Source organism: Oncorhynchus nerka, linkage group LG20 (genome assembly GCF_034236695.1).
Source record: "Oncorhynchus nerka isolate Pitt River linkage group LG20, Oner_Uvic_2.0, whole genome shotgun sequence".
Lineage (NCBI taxonomy): Eukaryota > Metazoa > Chordata > Actinopteri > Salmoniformes > Salmonidae > Oncorhynchus > Oncorhynchus nerka.
The window spans coordinates 55549794-55567811 of NC_088415.1; the positions used below are offsets into that span (position 1 = coordinate 55549794).

The following is an 18018-nucleotide window of genomic DNA, read 5'->3' on the forward strand; positions in this document are numbered from 1 at the left end:
CAAATGTGCAAAACAAATAAGAAATCAGGAATACTTTTTCACAGCACTGTACACTTAGGTTGGAGTCATTAAAACTTGTTGTTCAACCACTTCTTGTTAACAAACTATAGTTTTGGCAAGTCGGTTAGGACATCTACTTTGTGCAGGGCACAAGTATTTTTCCAACAATTGTATACAGACAGATTAATTCACAAGTCCAGTGGGTCAGAAGTGTACATACACTAAGTTGACAGTGCCTTTAAACAGCTTGGAAAATTCCAGAAAATGATGTCACGGCTTTAGAAGTTTCTGATGTATTTCAAGGCCTTCTTTCAAACTAAGTGCCTCTTTGCTTGACATCATGGAAAATCTAAAGAAATCAGCCAAGACCTCGGACAAAACATTGTAGACCTCCAAGAGTCTGGTTCATCCTTGGGAGCAATTTCCAAATGCCTGAAGGTACCACATTCATCTGTACAAACAATAGTACGCAAGTATAAACTCCATGGACAACGCAGCCGTCATACCGCTCAGGTATGTCTCCTAGAGATGAACGTACTTTGGTGCGAAAAGTGCAAACCAATCCCAGAACAACAGCAAAGAACCTTGTGAAGATGCTGGAGGAAACAGGTACAACAGTATCTATATACACAGTAAAAACGAGTCCTATATCAGCAAGGAAAAAGACACTGTTCCAAAACCACCATAAAAAAGCCAGACTACGGTTTGCAACTGCACATGAGGAAAAAGATTGTACTTTTGGAGAAATGTCATCTGGCCTGATGAAACAAAAATAGAACATTTTTGCCATAATGACCATCGTTATGTTTGGAGGAAAAAGGGGGAGGCTTGCAAGCCGAAGAACACCATCCCAACCGTGAAGCACGGAGGTGGGAGCATCATGTTGTGGGGGGGCTTTGCTGCAGGAGGGACTGGTGCACTTCACAAAATAGATGTCATCATGAGGTAGGAAAATTATGTGGATATATTGAAGCAACATCTCAGGACATCAGTCAGGAAGCTAAAGCTTGGTCGCAAATGGGTCTTCCAAATGGACAATGACCCCAAGCATACTTCCAAAGTTGTGGCAAAATGGCTTAAGGACAACACAGTCAATGTATTGGAGTGGCCATCACAAAGCCCTGACCTAAATCCCATAGAAAATTTGTGCACAAAACTGAAAAAGTGTGTGCGAGCAAGGAGGCCTACAAACCTGATTCAGTTACACCATCTCTGTCAGGAGGAATGGGCCAAAATTCACCCACTTATTGTGGGAAGCTTGTGTAAGGCTACCCAAAACGTTTGACCCAAGTTAAACTTCTGATCCACTGGGAATGTGATGAAAGAAATAAAAGCTGAAATAAATCATTCTCTCTACTATTCTTCTGACATTTCCCATTCTTAAAATAAAGTGGTGATTCTAGCTGACCTAAAACAGGGAATTTTTACTAGGATTAAATATCAGGAATTGTGAAAAACTGAGTTTAAATGTATTTGGCTAAGGTGTATGTAAACTTCTGACTTCAACTGTATATACAGAGATGGGTTGAGAGGAAAGAGAGAGAGAGTCAAACTGAGAGGTGTGAAGGTGAAGAGATATATCTAGGATGCTTTCTATCAGCATGTAAATAATCTCACTGTGTGAAACACCCTCCTCTCCTCGTTTAAGAAAAGTACTTCCAGCTTCTCTTTCTCTTATCATTTCATGTCTTCCCTCCCTTGATTGTGGCTTTCGCTTTATCAGCTCTCAGAGCTTAAGATTGCACACAATAGAGTGTTTGAGAGAAACTGTGTAAGATTGTTTGTGTATATGGGATAGAGCAAGTGTGTAGAGAGCAGAAATGCATAGACCCAAAAAATATGGACGAAGCCATCAATGACGTCGTTTCCTATGAGAATGCTCAGTGGCGCATTTGATGAAGAGGAAGTGTCATTTCAGCGTGTCGCAGTCTTGCTACATGGAAGAGTTTTTGGAAACATTGCATGGGCAATTTGAGCTACTCTAGGAAGTGATGTGGCAGGCTAGCTCTGTGCTGCCTCCTCTCATGGAGTTTATCAAGTTAAAGGCTGACCGAGGTACTGCAGGCTGACATTGGCAACGAAATGATCCCATAACTTTGTCTGTGTGTGATTTAAAGTAGTCGGTTCAAGGACATACATCTGGTGAAAAATAAAAAATTATTGGTACCAATATTTGTGTATATAACAAAAATGTATATTCACAAATATTGACCACGAAGATCGGCACTTCCCCAGTCACTTTAATTAGGGATCCTGTTATCTGGAAACAATGACTGCAGTATTACGTCGGTCTTCAAATCCTCAATGCCAGGGGGACAGTCGTTCTCCCCGGGTGAGTGTATCTTTCTGCTTCACTCTGACAAGTACGTTTGTTTTTAGGTGTATACAGTACATTCGGAAAGTATTCAGACTTTTCCACATTTTGTTACGATATAGCCGTATTCTAACATGGATTACAATGATTTATTTCTCATCAATCTACACATAATACCCCATAATAACATAGCGAAAACAGGTTTCTATACATTTTTGAAAATGTATTGCGAATAAAAAACTAAATTACCTCATTTACATAAGTATTCAGACCCTTTGCTATGAGACTCAAAACTGAGCTCAGGTGCATCCTGTTTCCATTGATCATCCTTGAGATGTGTCTAAACTCCACCTGTGGTACATTCAATTGATTAGACATGATTTTGAAAGTCACACACCTGTCTATATAAGGTCCCACAGTTGACAGTGCATATCCGTACAGACCGAGACATGTTTGTGTCGAGGCACAGATCTGGGGAAGGGTACCAAAACATTTCTGCAGCATTGAAGGTCCCCAAGAACACAGTGGCCTCCATCATTATTAAATGGAGGACGTTTGGAACCACCAAGACTCTTCCTAGAGCTGGCCACCCGGCAAACGGAGCAATCGGGGAGAAGGGCCTTGGTCAGGGAGGTGACCAAGAACCCGGGGTCAAGGGGTCACTCTAATAGAGCTCCAGAGTTCCTCTGTGGAGGTGGGAGGACCTTCCAGAAGAACATCCATCTCTGCAGCACTACACCAATCAGGCCTTTATGGTAGCGTGGCCATACGGAAGCCACTCCTCAGTAAAAAGCACATGACAGCCTGCTTGGAGTTTCCCAAAAGGCACCCAAAGGACTCTCAGACCATGAGAAACAAGATTTTCTGGTCTGATGAAACCAAGATTGAATGCCGTGACGCTTGGATTGAATGCCAAGCGTCACGTTCTGAATACTTATGTAAATGTGATATTTCATTTTTTTATAAATGTGCAAAAAAAAAAAAACTGTTTTTGCATTATGGGGTATTGTGTGTAAAATATTGAGGGAAAAAATGATTTAATCCATTTTAGAATAAGGCTGTACCATAACCAAATGTGGAAAAAGTCAAGGGTTCTGAATACTTTCCGAATGCACTGTATGCACGTATCTGTGTGTATGAAAACCACTGTGTACTACACAATACATCAATCACACGTGTGTCTGCATCCTCTGCGTGTGTCTCTGATTGTAGTCAGTACCAGGAGGAGAGGAGTAGGAGAAGCGGGTGGAGGTACCATACTTCCCAAGCAGAGTTTCTGGACCAGGACCTAGTCCTTGGACTGGCCCTGGTCCCACCCCTTGTCCAGTCGGGTACATCTCATAGGCTGGCCCTACTTCCGGGGGCGGGGCAAAGCCCATCCGATAGGTGGGATACTTGGCGGGGTAGCCGTAGTTGTCATAGGTGAGCTGAGTGTTGCTGTCCAATAGGCCGCAGTCACCGGGGAATTCGCTGGTCTGTGAAGTGGGATGGGAGGGATGGGTGACGTTGGGCGGTGCTTGGCTCTGCCCAGCCCTAGTGAAGGTGTTGAACTGGGCGTAGCTAGTATGAGACATCCTGGATGGAGGTCGGGGGTCGTAGCACCCTGCCCGTGACCCCGGATTCCCCGGGACCCCTCCTGCCACCACCGCCCCACCGGGGCCCCCTGGTGGTCCACTGGAGTTAGCCCCTGTAGCTCCCCCCAGGGGGTTGGAGTTCCGGAACTCTCCCTGGTACATCATAGAGCGGGACGACGGCCTGGCATCGTCGTGGGTGGTCGCGCGGACATTGTAGTAGCCGTTCGTCGGATCCTAAGAATAGAGATGATGAGGAAATAGTGAGATTTTTACATGGGTTAAAATGTGAGGTTTGAGCATTATTTGAGGTGTGAGCTAGTCATGTTTGATATGTTGTGTGTTAGTTGTGCATTGTACTGTCCTAAGGATAGAGGTGAGGCGATAGTGAGCTTTTTTCAAGCTTACATGAGTGTTTACATTTGAGATGTGAGCATATTTGAGGTTAGGTAGTCAATGTGATAATTTGTGCGATGGGTTTATGTGTATTGTGTTGTATACAGTCACCCATCTACACACAATACCCCATAATGACAAAGTGAAAACTTGTTTTTAGAAATGTTTATGAAATACAGAAATATCTCATTTTCAATACATGTTAGAATCACATTTGGCGTCTTTCTTGGTAAGTCTCTAAGAGCTTTGCAGACCTGGATTGTGCAATATTTGCACATTTTCATTAAAAAAAAAATGAAGCTCTGGCAAGTTCATTGTGGATCATTGCTAAACATTTTCTAGTCCATAGATTTTCAATCCGATTTAAGTCAAAACTGTAACTAGTATATTTGGCCTTGTGTTTTAGGTTATTGTCCTGCTGAAAGGTGAATTTGTCTCCCAGTGTCTGTTGGAAAGCAGACTAAAGCAGGTTTTCCTTTAGGATTTTGCTTGTGCTTAGCTCTATTCCATTTCTTTTTATCCTAAAAAACACCCTAGTCCTTGCTGATGATAAGCATACACATAACATGATCTAGCCAACACCATGCTTGAAAATATGAAGAGTGGTACTCAGTGATATGTTGTGTTGGATTTGCCCCAAACATAACATTTTGTATTTAGGACATTAAGTTGGAAAACCTCCCTGGTCTGATTGAATCTGTGTTTGAAATGCACTGCTCAACTAAGGGACATTACAGGTAATTGCATGTGTGGGGAGATGAGTTAGTCATTCAAAAATCATGTTAAACACTATTATTGTACACAGAGTGAGACCATGCAACTTATTATGTGACTTGTTAGCATTTATTTCCTATTTAGGCACACAACAAAGGGGTTGAATCATACTTATTGACTCAAGATATTTCAGCTTTTCATTTTTTATTAATTTGTAAACCTTTCGACAGTGACTATTTTAAATTCAGGCTGTAACAAAATGTAGAAAACCTCAAAGGGTGTGAATACTTTCTGAAGGCACTGAATGTATGAGATTTATTTTTATTTGACTAGGCAAGTCAGTTAAGAACAAATTCTTATTTTCAATGACAGCCTAGGAACAGTGAGTGCCTGTTTAGGGGCAGAATGACAGATTTGTACCTCGTCAGCTCAGGGGTTTGAACTTGCAACCTTCCGGTTACTAGTCCAACGCTCTAACCACTAGGCTACCCTGCCTCCCCAGATGTTTGTTGTTTTGAGGTAGGTTGTATGAAGTGAGTAGCAGAGAGAGAGAGAGTTGCTCACCTTCAGTTCGTAGTCCTCGCGGGTATCGAGCTCACTGCGCAGGTCCTGCTTCAGATCCATATCGTCTTTGAATGGCTGAGTGGAGGGAGAGAGGGAGACAGAGGGCAGAAACTAAACCATCAAACAACAAAACACACACAGGGAGAGAGAGAAAGGAGGGAAGGAAGAGGAAAACAGAATATCAGGTTTTTCATATGATGAAAACAATATAAATGTTATTTGATGAATGTTTGTTGACTACAGTTAAAAATGTTATAGCCGGGGCTATGCAGCTCATAAGGGGGAACTCAGTCAGTGGTTTGTTCTCAAACAACAATTAAATGCTTCAGCACCTTATAGCTTCTATAACACTTTGTGTCTTAAAGCTGCAATAGGTCACTTTTTGGGCGACCCAACCAAATTCACATAGAAATGTGAGTTATAGATCTGTCATTATCATTGAAAGCAAGAATAAGAAGCCGTAGATCAGTTCAGTGTGTGCTATTTCTATGCTTCCCGTTCTTAAGTTGAGTTTTTGAGTCTTTTACTTTCGGTTTTGTAGTTTCAACCAGCTGAAATATAATATTTTTGGTTATGGAAAATATATTTCACAGCGGTTAGATGGCACAATGATTCTTTACACTATACTTGCTTGTTTTGTCACAGGGAATAGAGTGCTATTTGGGACACACCCTCAGCCTGTGAGAAGTCTTCAGGTAAAAGATAACATAAACACTCTATCCATGTCCCCCTTATCCTTAATTGTTTTGTTTTACTATAAAGTCTAAATGCACTTGAAATAAACAGCAAAAGTAAAGAAAGGTTCAGGACTGCACTTTGATTCCCTTCAACATGGTATAGTTGGCACATTTTTTTTGTTGTTGAGGAGACGCGCTCCTTTGTCAAAACAATTGCCCTTTAAATAAAGTTTGATTTGTATTATAGAGGTGGGTGTTGTGGGGTACTCACGGAGTACATGGTCTTGACCATGCGTGTTGCCGTGGAAATGCTCCCTGACTCCTCCTCCAGACTGTGTGTCTCCTTGTTGACCGTCTCCACCTTGATGTCTGGCTTCCCCAGAGTGACCCCACGTCGACCTGGAACCCAAACAAGACAGAGGCTGTTGTCAAACACAAACACAAACATGTACGCATGCACACACACAAACATATACAACAAAACACACCTATTCAATGACAGACATGTGGCCTGTATCAAATGGCACCCTGAACAAAAATAGTACACTATAAAGGGAATCAGGTGATTTTTAGGACACGTCCTATATGAATGACAGACACACAGACATGCACACACAGAGAGATGTTGCATGCAGAGGGCGTGGTAGCTGATTGGTACAATACTCACTGCCTTTTCGTTGGCGGTAGAGGAAGAAGGCCAGAGCCAGCAGAAAGATCAGGAGCAGGATGCAGGATCCTACTGTTCCACCAGCTATAATCCCCACTGGAACTATCTCTGTACACAGAGACGAGACAGACAGAGACACATGGTTATACCACCATATAATGCTAATATATGCCATTTAGCAGACACTTTTATCCAAAGTGACTTACTTTTTAAGGTGTGGCTGTGGAGTGGAATTCCCTCCTCTTTATGTATTTTATTTAGATATTGATAGATACATACATGAATGAGAGAGGGAGATTAGTGTTGGAAACAGAGAAGAAAGGGGCAAGTGATGGACCCGGGGATCGCCTCTTCAGGGGATGAATCCAGCCAGCTTTAAGGTGTACCTTTCTCCTCCAAGGTGATGATCATAGTCCCCGGTCCGAAGGCGTTCCAGGCGGTGCAGTTGTACGGAGAGTGGAAGTCAGACTGCATGACGTTGTTGATGGTGAGGGTGGAGAGGACAGCCCCTCCCTGGGAGTGAGGTTTACTCTGCTCCACCGTGTACCTCTCCAGCAGAGTCCCCTTCTCCTTCTCCCACACGTTCTCCTTCCACGCCCACACCTGAGAGGAGTCAAACACACATGCACGCACAACAATAAAAACTGTGAGTCAATGGAGAATAGAACATCGGTTTATACAGCCATACTGTATATTCAAACACAACACATAAGTACTCATATAACCATACATACACCCCCCCCCCCCCCCCCAAACACCACACACACACACACACACACACACACACAATACATTGGGTTCCGTGTCTTTAACACAAACACACCCAAGGACACACGCATGCATGCAGACACACACACACCGAGGCAGGTGTACACAAGCAATAAAGAATCTAGCAGACTTTTTCTACCGTAAATCTGCTGAAGTAGTTAAACTATTAAATATGGAGCATAAATACATCAAACATGTTGTACTAATGTACCTTTAAACCCCCCAAAATGAAAAAGGCAAAGAGACTGGAGGAGGCAGAAAAAGAAATAAAAGATTTGAACTTATCCCCTCCTCTTCCCTCCCTCCCATTCACCAGCCCCCTGTCTCCTTTCTCACACGTACACAGCGCCATATTTCATAGGTCCTCTTTCTCTGCATTAAGTTAAAACTATAATGTCGTATCACACTATATGCTCCAAGCTCCCACTGGCTGTCACAAATGTCTCACTATTCCCTTTATAGTGCACTACTTTCAGAGCTCTGGTCAAAAGTAGTGCACTATAAAGGGAATATGGTGCCATTTGGGATGTAACCACTAAAAGGCAGGAGTGGAGACTTTTTTAATAAAGCACAGATTTCTGTCATGTCTCTGCTGGTGTAGTGGATAATCAATACTGAAAGGTACAGAATTTTACTCTCCCCTTCACTCTCACATCATCCCCCTCTCACACTCCGTGTTGTCAGTACAGCTACTATTCATGCATTCACTCGCTCTTTTCACAAAGACTTACAATTAATAAGTTATTATGAAGTGTTACAGATATTTCATAGGATATCTCACAGAGTTCACTCCACTTACAATCTTATCGGGTGGAGGGGTGCTAGCGATATAGCACTTGACCTCTCCTCTCTCCCCTCTCACTGCATACTGCACTGGTTCGCTGGAGATGATGGGAGGGCCTGGGTGAGACAGACAGATACAGCCAGTTAGACTCCACTCATGACAAAACAAGTGATAATGAGGGGAAATGTGTGGTAGACAAGGGGAACCTAATCCTTTATCAGCATTCTGAGACACTTTATGAATATGGGCCCAGAAGTAATAACAGCAGAATCGAAAGGGCAGTAATGTTAAAAGTAACACTGTGTGTGTGTGTGTGTGTGTGTGTATACACTATACACGGCTGTACTCTAACTGACCGTTGACTATAAGATAGACCTCAGTCTCTTTCACTCCGATCCTGGGGACGATAGCCTTACACACATACTGGCCCGCGTCTGCCTGGCTCACGGACTTCAGGACCAGCTCCTCATTGTTACTAAGGACCTGAAAAGGACACACACAGGCACGCACACACGTACGGGAGGGAGATTAGAAGGAACCGAGTTGTAAAGGAAGGGAGGGAGGAAGGGAGATATAGGTTAGGAGTTCAACATTAGTTGAATTGGGGGGGTTAGATTTAGGTTTGGGGAGAGTAAGAAGTGCAGGTGGGACAAGGTTCAATGTAGTGCTCCTTTTATGGGTTTAGGGTATTTAAATTGGGCCGGTGGGCAATATTAACCTTAAATGTGATGATTACCAGGACCTAAATATAAAGAGTACCAGCACCCAAAATGAGTTACATCTGGCACCTCTTTCAGTCCAAGTCAAGCACTGGTAGAATGGATATGGAGGTCCCGATATGGGGTTTCAGGGTCCTGGATAGCAGCAGTGCTGGGGTCAATTCCATTTTATTTCAGTCAATTGTGTAAGTAAAGTGAAATTCCAATTCCCAATTGTTTCTCATAGACAAGCATTGCGAAAAATTTGAATTAGAATTATTTACTGAATTGAATTCATTTAAATGGATTTGACCCCAACCCAGGATTTATAGCAGAGGATAGCTTCTCAGTTCTCACCATGTTCGATCCCTTCTTGGTCCAGGTGAGTGTGAGTGGAGGGTTTCCGGCCCACTTGCAATTGAGTTTGGCGTCAAAGTCAATGTCCACTGTAATCGGTGTGAGCGCCCCCTTCAGGATAGGACCATCTGACAGACAGACAGACAGATAGATACAGTAGGTATACAACAGGTATATAAAATAGAATGTGTTCTTAACTGACTTGCCTATAAATATAAAATATAGGCAGACATATACAGTACCAGTCAAAAGTTTGGACACACATACTCATTCAAGGGTTTTTCTTTATTTTTACTATTTTCTACATTGCAGAATAATATAGAAGACATCAAAACTATGAAATAACACATATAGAATCATGATGTAACCAAAGAAATGTGTTAAACAAATCCAAATATATTTGAGATTCTTCAAAGTAGCCACCCTTTGCCTTAATGACTGCTTTGCACACTATTTGCAATCTCTCAACCAGCTACATGAGGTACAGTAGTCACCCGGAATGCATTTCAATTAACAGGTGTGCCTTGTTAAGAGTTTATTTGTGACATTTATTTCCTTCTTAATGTGTTTGAGCCAATCAGTTGTGTTGTGACAAGGTAGGGGGGTATACAGAAGACAGCCCTATTTGCTAAAAGACTAAGTCCATATTATGGCAAGAACAGCTCCAATAAGCAAAAAGAAACGACAGACCATCATAACTTTAAGAGAAGGTCAGTCAATATGGAACATTTCAAGAACTTTGAAAGTTTCTTAAAGTGCAGTCGCAAAAAACATCAAGTGCTTTGATGAAACTGGCTCTCATGAGGACTGCCACAGGAAAGGAAGACCCAGAGTTACCTCTGCTGCAGAGGATACGTTCATTAAAGTAGGGATGCACGATATATCGGTGAACATATCGGAATCGGACGACATTAGCTAAAAATGCCAACATCGGTATCGGCCCGATGTCTAGTTTAACGGCGATGTTAAAAATCGATGTCAAAGCTACCGTGCATACCTATATAATATAGGTACAGGATGTAATGATGCCACGTAAAATGTTGTCTGCCAATTTTTTCATTGTCTGCCACAATGTCTGCTGTGTGGATCAAGCAGTCAAGCAGTAATTTGAAAGAGTAAGACATTTTCAGTGAGACAACTTAATAGTGAAATCCATTAAAGCCAAGATAATGGAATTCATTGCCCTTGATAATCAACCGTTCTCTGTCGTGGGTGATGTTAGTGCACTTGGTAGTGTGTACCAGTGCTCAACCATTTTTCAGACGTTGCCCTACCAGAGATAGACAGTAGTAGCGTCACTGCTATTAGCTTCATGATATACATACTATGGAACACCGTTTGGGTCTTTGTGTATCAAAAAAGATACAGTAGCACTGTCAAAGCTGTACAAAAAAGTCTGCAAACAAGCAAATACCAGCCAAGAACGATGAGTTTACAATACCGAGTTGGCAATAAAGCATCATTTGTTCGACCGCAACATCTGGGTTAGCGAGGTTTAGCTTGGTACCTAGCCAGCCTGAAATCAATGACCAGTAAAAACTGCAGTCATTTTCATTATTCTTAGCAATGATTTAGGAATCCTTGTAAGTATTAGCTAGGTTGCCACTTGTTGTTCGCCTATTGAAATTGAACTTTAGTTCATGAAAATAAATAGCTAGCCAGCTACTTAACCCTGTTGCCCAAAGCTAACGTTATAAGCAGACAGCTAGCTTCATCTGGCACGTGAGGCTCGACCGGACTGGGTTATGTGTTGTGAAGCTAAACACAATAAGGATTAGGCACAATAGTGGAATTTGCGGGTTGCCTTCAAAATAAAAGCATGGCATTGACAGTGATGCAAATTAATACAAATAGTAGAATTATGCCATACATTTATATTGAAGGCTAAGCGCAAAGTCCACTATTGTGGCTAATCATTATTGTGGCTAGTATCACATAGATGGGTCTGACAACCATTAATCAAATAAGAACTGACTTATAAATTAGGGTTATTCTTGATGATGACACCTAGCTAGATAGTTAGCTAGCTAACTTTAGCTACTGAAACAGATTATGTCGGTATGCTATGTTTTGAGGAAGAACTACATTGTTTATATCCATGAGCTAGCTAGCTTTTTTTTATGACCAGCACTGTAGGTGCGTGAGACAAGTGTTATTTGACGTGTATCTTTTTGGACATGCAAAGACCCAAATGGCGTTCAATAGAAATCCTCGTTGAGAATGAAACGACTGAACAAATGAACAACGAAACAGCACAGCAAGTAAGTGAAAGAAATAGGTTTTGATTATGTTTTACTGGTAATGGGGACATACGTAAATGCCAACAAAATAACGTTTTGGTCAGTGTGGTGTGTGTGTGTATAACCTTTATTTAATTAGGCAAGAAGGTTAAGAACAAATTCTTATCTACAATGATGGCCTGGACGATGCTGGGCCAATTTTGTGCCGCTCTGTGGGACTCCCAATCACAGCCTGATGTGATACAGCCTGGATTCGAACCAGGGACTCTTGCACTGAGATGCAGTGCCTTAGACCGCTGCGTCCATGTGTGTCTGTTAACTATTTAACTGTACTAGAATGCTTAAAAGGCAGCAAAAACTTGTAATATCTGATAACAGAATCGGCCACAAATGTCATATCGGTGCATCACTACATTAAATGTACCAGCTTCAGAAATTGCAGCCCAAATAAATGCTTCACAGAGTTCAAGTAACAGACGCATCTCAACATCAACTGTTCAGAGGAGACTGTGTGAATCAGGCCGAATTGCTGCAAAGAAACCACTACTAAATTACACCAATAATAAGAAGAGACTTGCAGAGACTGGTGGAAATCCTTTGGTCTGATGAGTCCAAATTTGAGATTTTTAGTTCTAACCGCCGTGTCTTTGTGAGACGCAGAGTAGATGAACAGATGATCTCCGCATGTAGGTGTTCGAAGCTAGAAGCAAAAGCATTTCGCTACACCCATAATAACATCTGCTAATCACGTGTATGTGACCAATAAAATGTATTTTATTTGTGTGGTTCCTACTGAGAAGCATGGAGGAGGTGTAATGGTGTGGGGGTGCTTTGCTGGTGACACTGTCTGCAGCGATATGCTATCCCATCTGGTTTCTGCTTAGTGGGACTGTCATTTGTTTTTCAACAGGACAATGACCCAGCACACCTCCAGGCTATTTGACCAAGAAGGAGAGTGATGGAGTGCTGCATCAGATGACCTGGCTTCCACAATCACCCGATCTCAACCCAATTGAGATTTGTATATCTATTGAACCTTTATTTAACTACGCAAGTCAGTTAAGAACAAATTCTTATTTACAATGACGGCCTACCCCTGGCCAAACCCGGACAACGCTGGGCTAATTGTGCGCCAACCTATGGGACTCCCAATCACAGCCAGATGTTATGCAGCCTAGATTCGAACCAGGTACTGCCACTCGGCAGCATGGTTTGGGACGAGTTGGACCACGGGGGCTGAGATAAAATGTTGCTGTTTTTAAGCTAATTTACTGCAATTCTACAAATGAGGGGGGGGTCACATGCCCTGCATGCCCTGGGATAGATGGACGGACAGACAGACAGATACAGTAGAAAAGAAAGCAGATAAACAGACAACAGACTAATGTGCGGTCTCAGTCTTCTATATGTTTATCTGCTGTCTTAAGTGTATGGAGGTTTGGAACTGTAAATGACAAGTCTAGGTGATGTGTTTGTTGGTCTTGATATGCAAATGTATGAGCTGTGGAAATGAATTTCCTCTTCAGAGGACAATAACATCTAATAGTCTGACTCACAGTGTACATCGACCACGATGCTGAGGTTGGTGTGTCCCACAGCGTTGAACACAGAGCAGGAGACCGGCTCGGTGTGAAAGGAGTGGTCTACTGGGGTCACAAACACACTCTCCCTCGCCCCCTCCAGGAGAACACCACCCTTCGCCCACCTGAGAGAGACACAGGTGTCACATAGCAACACTGATCTTCACTACAGTACATGTTCACATAGCACAAACAGATACACTTTCACAGGTTGTATTCACAAGACATCAAATGGAAGAAAACAGACTGAAACGGGGAGGGACTACCTGAACTTGTCCAATATGAAATGCTTGTTTTTGGTTTTCTGTTGCAAAATGTTTTACTACGTTTTGCCGATAGGGGAGAGTAGGGTAAATTAAGCCAAATGGTTAGTTGAGCCACCCATTGTTTCTAGGAAACCATACACAGCATTTATAATTTAACCAAATATTTAGGAAGAGGTCATCATTTCATGGAGGTCCAAAAAAACAGATTTTCACAAAGTCAAATTAATGTGTTATAGGTTTCATGAGGCTACCCTCTAAACCAACGTAGATAGTTTTAATATTGTTTTGTACATCAGTTGGGGTCTCCATAAGATAAAGTATGAGGTCCTAAACCTAGCATTAAAGTGTATCCTTGTAGCAGTGTTGGCTAATATAGTCAAAATGTTTGCATTTGGGTAAGTTGAGTCAATGTTCATGGAGTAAGTTGAGCCAATGGGAACCATACCCCATACAAATGAGGATGGCATTTTGTCAGTTTTATGCATAATATGCGTAACATGTATAGTATTTTTGCAATGATTAATGCATATGAACTCAAGATAGTGCATTTGTATTGTAACAGAGCAGAAATCATCGTGCCCCGTGTATGCCAAACATAAAACCAGCCGGGGTCTAGCCCCCCTTGACGTTCTTGAGAGAGCAGCCAAGGAAGTGAGAGAAGGGAAGAAGTCCATTTGAGCAGCAACAATGGATGAAATACATTGACTGAATGACACTGAAGAAAAAGAAAACAAACATGAACCCGTGTGAAAGAGGACACGGAGTCTGAGCTTGCTAAACATATCAAGAATCTTGTTTTATGGACTTAGTGGCCTCAACTAAAGAGAATTTGCCTACAAATTGGCACATTGAAACAACCTCCCTGTCCCAAACAACTGGTCGCAAAATGGAAGAGTAAGTGATATTGAACAAAGAGATCTATATCTGAATGTAGGCATATATATTATTTACAATATACATTACAATAGGATAGGAATAAAAACAAAAAGATAACTATTGTAAAATAGATTGTGTCTGTAAAATGTATATAGTATGTGTTGTTTTTCATTAGTTTACTCCAATTAGGGGAGGGGTGGTAGGGTTAGAGGAAAATAATAAAGCAAAACCTATTTTAAAAAGATGTCTATATATACAGTAGCAGTCAAGTTTGGACACGCCTACTCATTCAATGGTTTTTCTTTATTTTTTACTATTTTCTACAACGTAGAATATTAGTGAAGACATCAAAACTATGAAATAACACATATGGAATCATGTAGTCGCCAGAAAGTGTTAAACAAATCAAAATACATTTTATATTTTAGCGTCTTCAAAGTAGCCACCATTTGCCTTGATGACAGCTTGGGGGATTGGAAATGATGCAGACAATTACATAGATGGAAGCTACAATCTATCTGCAATATTAAAGCTGATCTACAACCCCATTCCATGTCACAGGACAACATCACCCACTTACCCCGGCTCAACTTAGCCTGTCCCTTTGCTCAACATCACCCACTTACCCCGGCTCAACTTAGCCTGTCCCTTTGCTCAACTTACCCCATACCGAATGGCGGAACTAGAGTTCTATACATGGGGTTGCCAAGGCTACTTCAGGGGGTCATTAGACCATGACAGAAAAGTTGTGTGTAACCTAACGTGGCATCTAAGGAGCATGAGTGAATCCTATGATTGCTGATTAGAGGTAGAAGTGATAATTCACTTAACCAGGAGTTCTTCAATGTGACAGATAGTGTGGTCCAAAAGGGTTACTTCACTGGAATTCAATGTGACAGTGTGGTCCAAAAGGGTTACTACACTAGAATTCAATGTGACAGATAGTGAGGTCCAAAAGGGTTACTACACTAGAATTCAATGTGACAGATATTGTGGTCCAAAAGGGTTACTTCACTAGAATTCAATGTGACAGTGTGGTCCAAAAGGGTTACTTCACTAGAATTCAATGTGACAGATAGTGTGGTCCAAAAGGGTTACTTCACTAGAATTCAATATGACAGATAGTGTGGTCCAAAAGGGTTACTTCACTAGAATTCAATGTGACAGATAGTGTGGTCCAAAAGGGTTACTTCACTAGAATGCTTTAACATACTATGAATAGTCAATGTCTCTACCTCGGAACTGCAGCTCAATATCGCACGCACACGCACACACACACACACACGCACACACGCACACACGCACACACGCACACACGCACACACGCACACACACACACACACACTGAAGAGTCTTAGGTCACTTTGTTTTCATGAATATAATCTGAATCTATAAGTGTTGAACATCCAAAATATTTTCAGAAAACAAAGCTCAAGCACCAAGGAGATAAGATAGCATTTGTGTGTTACATAAATTGCATAGTTTAAAAACACACTGCAATTTGACATACCAGGTATCAAGCAGAAATGGAATTGAAAAATAAAAATAATTTTGGTGCCCATCAATATTACAAACGTATCATATTTATGCTCATATATATTATGTTAACTAATAGCAAAGAACGTTTTGGAATTGGCCTAATCAAGACCAAATTAAATCTGTGTGACGTGATACCCTTTGGATGTATCATTTTAGAATGTCAGTGTAGCTAGCTAGTAGCTAGTACACAGTGCAGGTTTTAATCATGACCAGAGGGACCACCTAAGTGACAAATGATCCTAGGTAGGTTTAAAACAGCATAATTCTGTGGTTCTGGTGAGAACTGGCAAAGTGTTTCACAAAGTCATCCATGTTGAGGGAGCGTGCCCTCCTTCACTCAACACTGAATTCAGAGGTGACTTAACCTGTCATCAACCATCGTTGTCCTAAAGTGGGTTTTAATCCATTTTAAAGCTGAGAAGCTTCTCTCACAAGAAGCACTGCTGACTGGTGTAACAACAGAAATCGTACAAAGTGGAAATAGCTCATGGAAGACCTCTTTATAAGGTTCTAGAAACACAACTAAGTCAAGGAGAGTAGACGGTCTGTCCCTTCCACTTTTCTCCTATCAAGAAGCCGCTTGGTTCAAGAATGTTGTCCTCTTTGGGTTGAGAGACTGGACCCCTTTGCATTATCTTGCAATTCTTCTTTGGAAACACCTCTGCAGCTCAGCTGTGAGACTGTCAAGCACCTGATAAAAGATAGCTCTATGGAAGCTCTCACCATCACTTTAGTCACAATTTTCTGTAATTACAGTGCTCATCATCAATAAGTTGTGAAATCTTAAGCTTGTTTTAGGCTCTTTTACTCACTGTTTGTACATTTATTTTGCAGTGCTCTGCAATATCTTCAACCTCTTTCCATTGTAACCCTCACTTCTGTAGTCCTGTAATGTGTCTGTAAGGGCACGTACTAGATCCACAGCCCTTGCTAGGTCAAGAGAGCTTGATTGGAGCATGTCAGAAAGACATTTGGCATCACCAAGTTACAAAAGGTAACTTAAAGTCCTATGAAATATAAATCTATCTGAGAAAGAATGCCCCTTGCCTCCACTGATCTATCACCACTATTTTCAAGTGTGATATCCTGTAGCACTCTCAGAACTGCTGGAAGCCTGTCCCTCAGATTACGTCATGCCATGTATCTGCATGCCCACCTTACATCCGTAAGTCTCCGTAGTTCCCTGGGCTGCCGCTGTGGATACAGCTCTTTCTGAACTGCAAGCCACTTGAGATGAACGTTCGAGCCAGATACAAAGTTAGAAAGCTTCCACAGGAGACCAAAAAAGTGAACTGCCTGTTTGTTAATGGAGCCAAAGGTCTAACATTAACTTACACAGCGACTCAACTTTCGTAAAAGTTGTTCAGGAAACCTAAACCCGATGCTAAACCTTAAAACTCACTTGATGATGCTTTCGCCAATCATGAAAAGAGCTTGTGGAGCTGTGGAAATATTCTCTCTTCTTCTTCTGTATGTTCTTCTTATTCTTCTGTATCTCACAACTAATATTCTCTCTTCCTCATCCTCGATTTGAAAAATGCGCCACAGAACGTCATGAATCTTCTTTCAACAAGAGATGAAATGAGATGTTAATCAGCATCATACTGCCAGTAGCGAATACAATTTTGGGGTAGCCAATCAGATGTCAGAGGTGTCAAGTGTCAACCCGGACACCACTCTGGCTCCACCCCTGCCCATACACAGGGTAAGTTGTGCCAAGACACCACTTTTTTTGGACATCTACAGTATGTTTTCAAAAGGGAGCAGGCTAGATGGCGGACTGAACAGCTGTCACGTTCTGACCATAGTTCTTGTGTGTTTTCCTTGTTTTAGTGTTGGTCAGGACGTGAGCTAGGTGGGCATTCTATGTTGTGTGTCTGGTTTGTCTATTTCTATGTTTGGCCTGATATGGTTCTCAATCAGAGGCAGGTGTTAGTCATTGTCTTTGATTGGGAACCATATTTAGGTAGCCTGTTTTGTGTTGGGTTTTGTGGGTGGTTGTTTCCT

At 41.8% G+C, this 18018-nt stretch overlaps 1 protein-coding gene across 1 annotated transcript in view; it reads right to left on the bottom strand.

The window, feature by feature from the left end:
- Positions 1–3323: 3323 nt before the first annotated feature.
- LOC115101552 (kin of IRRE-like protein 1) overlaps positions 3324–18018 on the bottom strand; it is a 51189-nt gene continuing 36494 nt past the window's right edge. Inside the window, exons 7-15 of the mRNA XM_029621024.2 lie at positions 13307–13455; positions 9511–9638; positions 8812–8938; positions 8471–8571; positions 7290–7506; positions 6904–7011; positions 6508–6635; positions 5560–5634; positions 3324–4122 (exon numbers count right to left, since the gene is read on the bottom strand). Of these exons, the coding sequence (XP_029476884.2) occupies positions 3484–4122; positions 5560–5634; positions 6508–6635; positions 6904–7011; positions 7290–7506; positions 8471–8571; positions 8812–8938; positions 9511–9638; positions 13307–13455 (1672 nt within the window). The 3' untranslated portion in view covers positions 3324–3483. The remainder of the gene's footprint in view (positions 4123–5559; positions 5635–6507; positions 6636–6903; positions 7012–7289; positions 7507–8470; positions 8572–8811; positions 8939–9510; positions 9639–13306; positions 13456–18018) is intronic.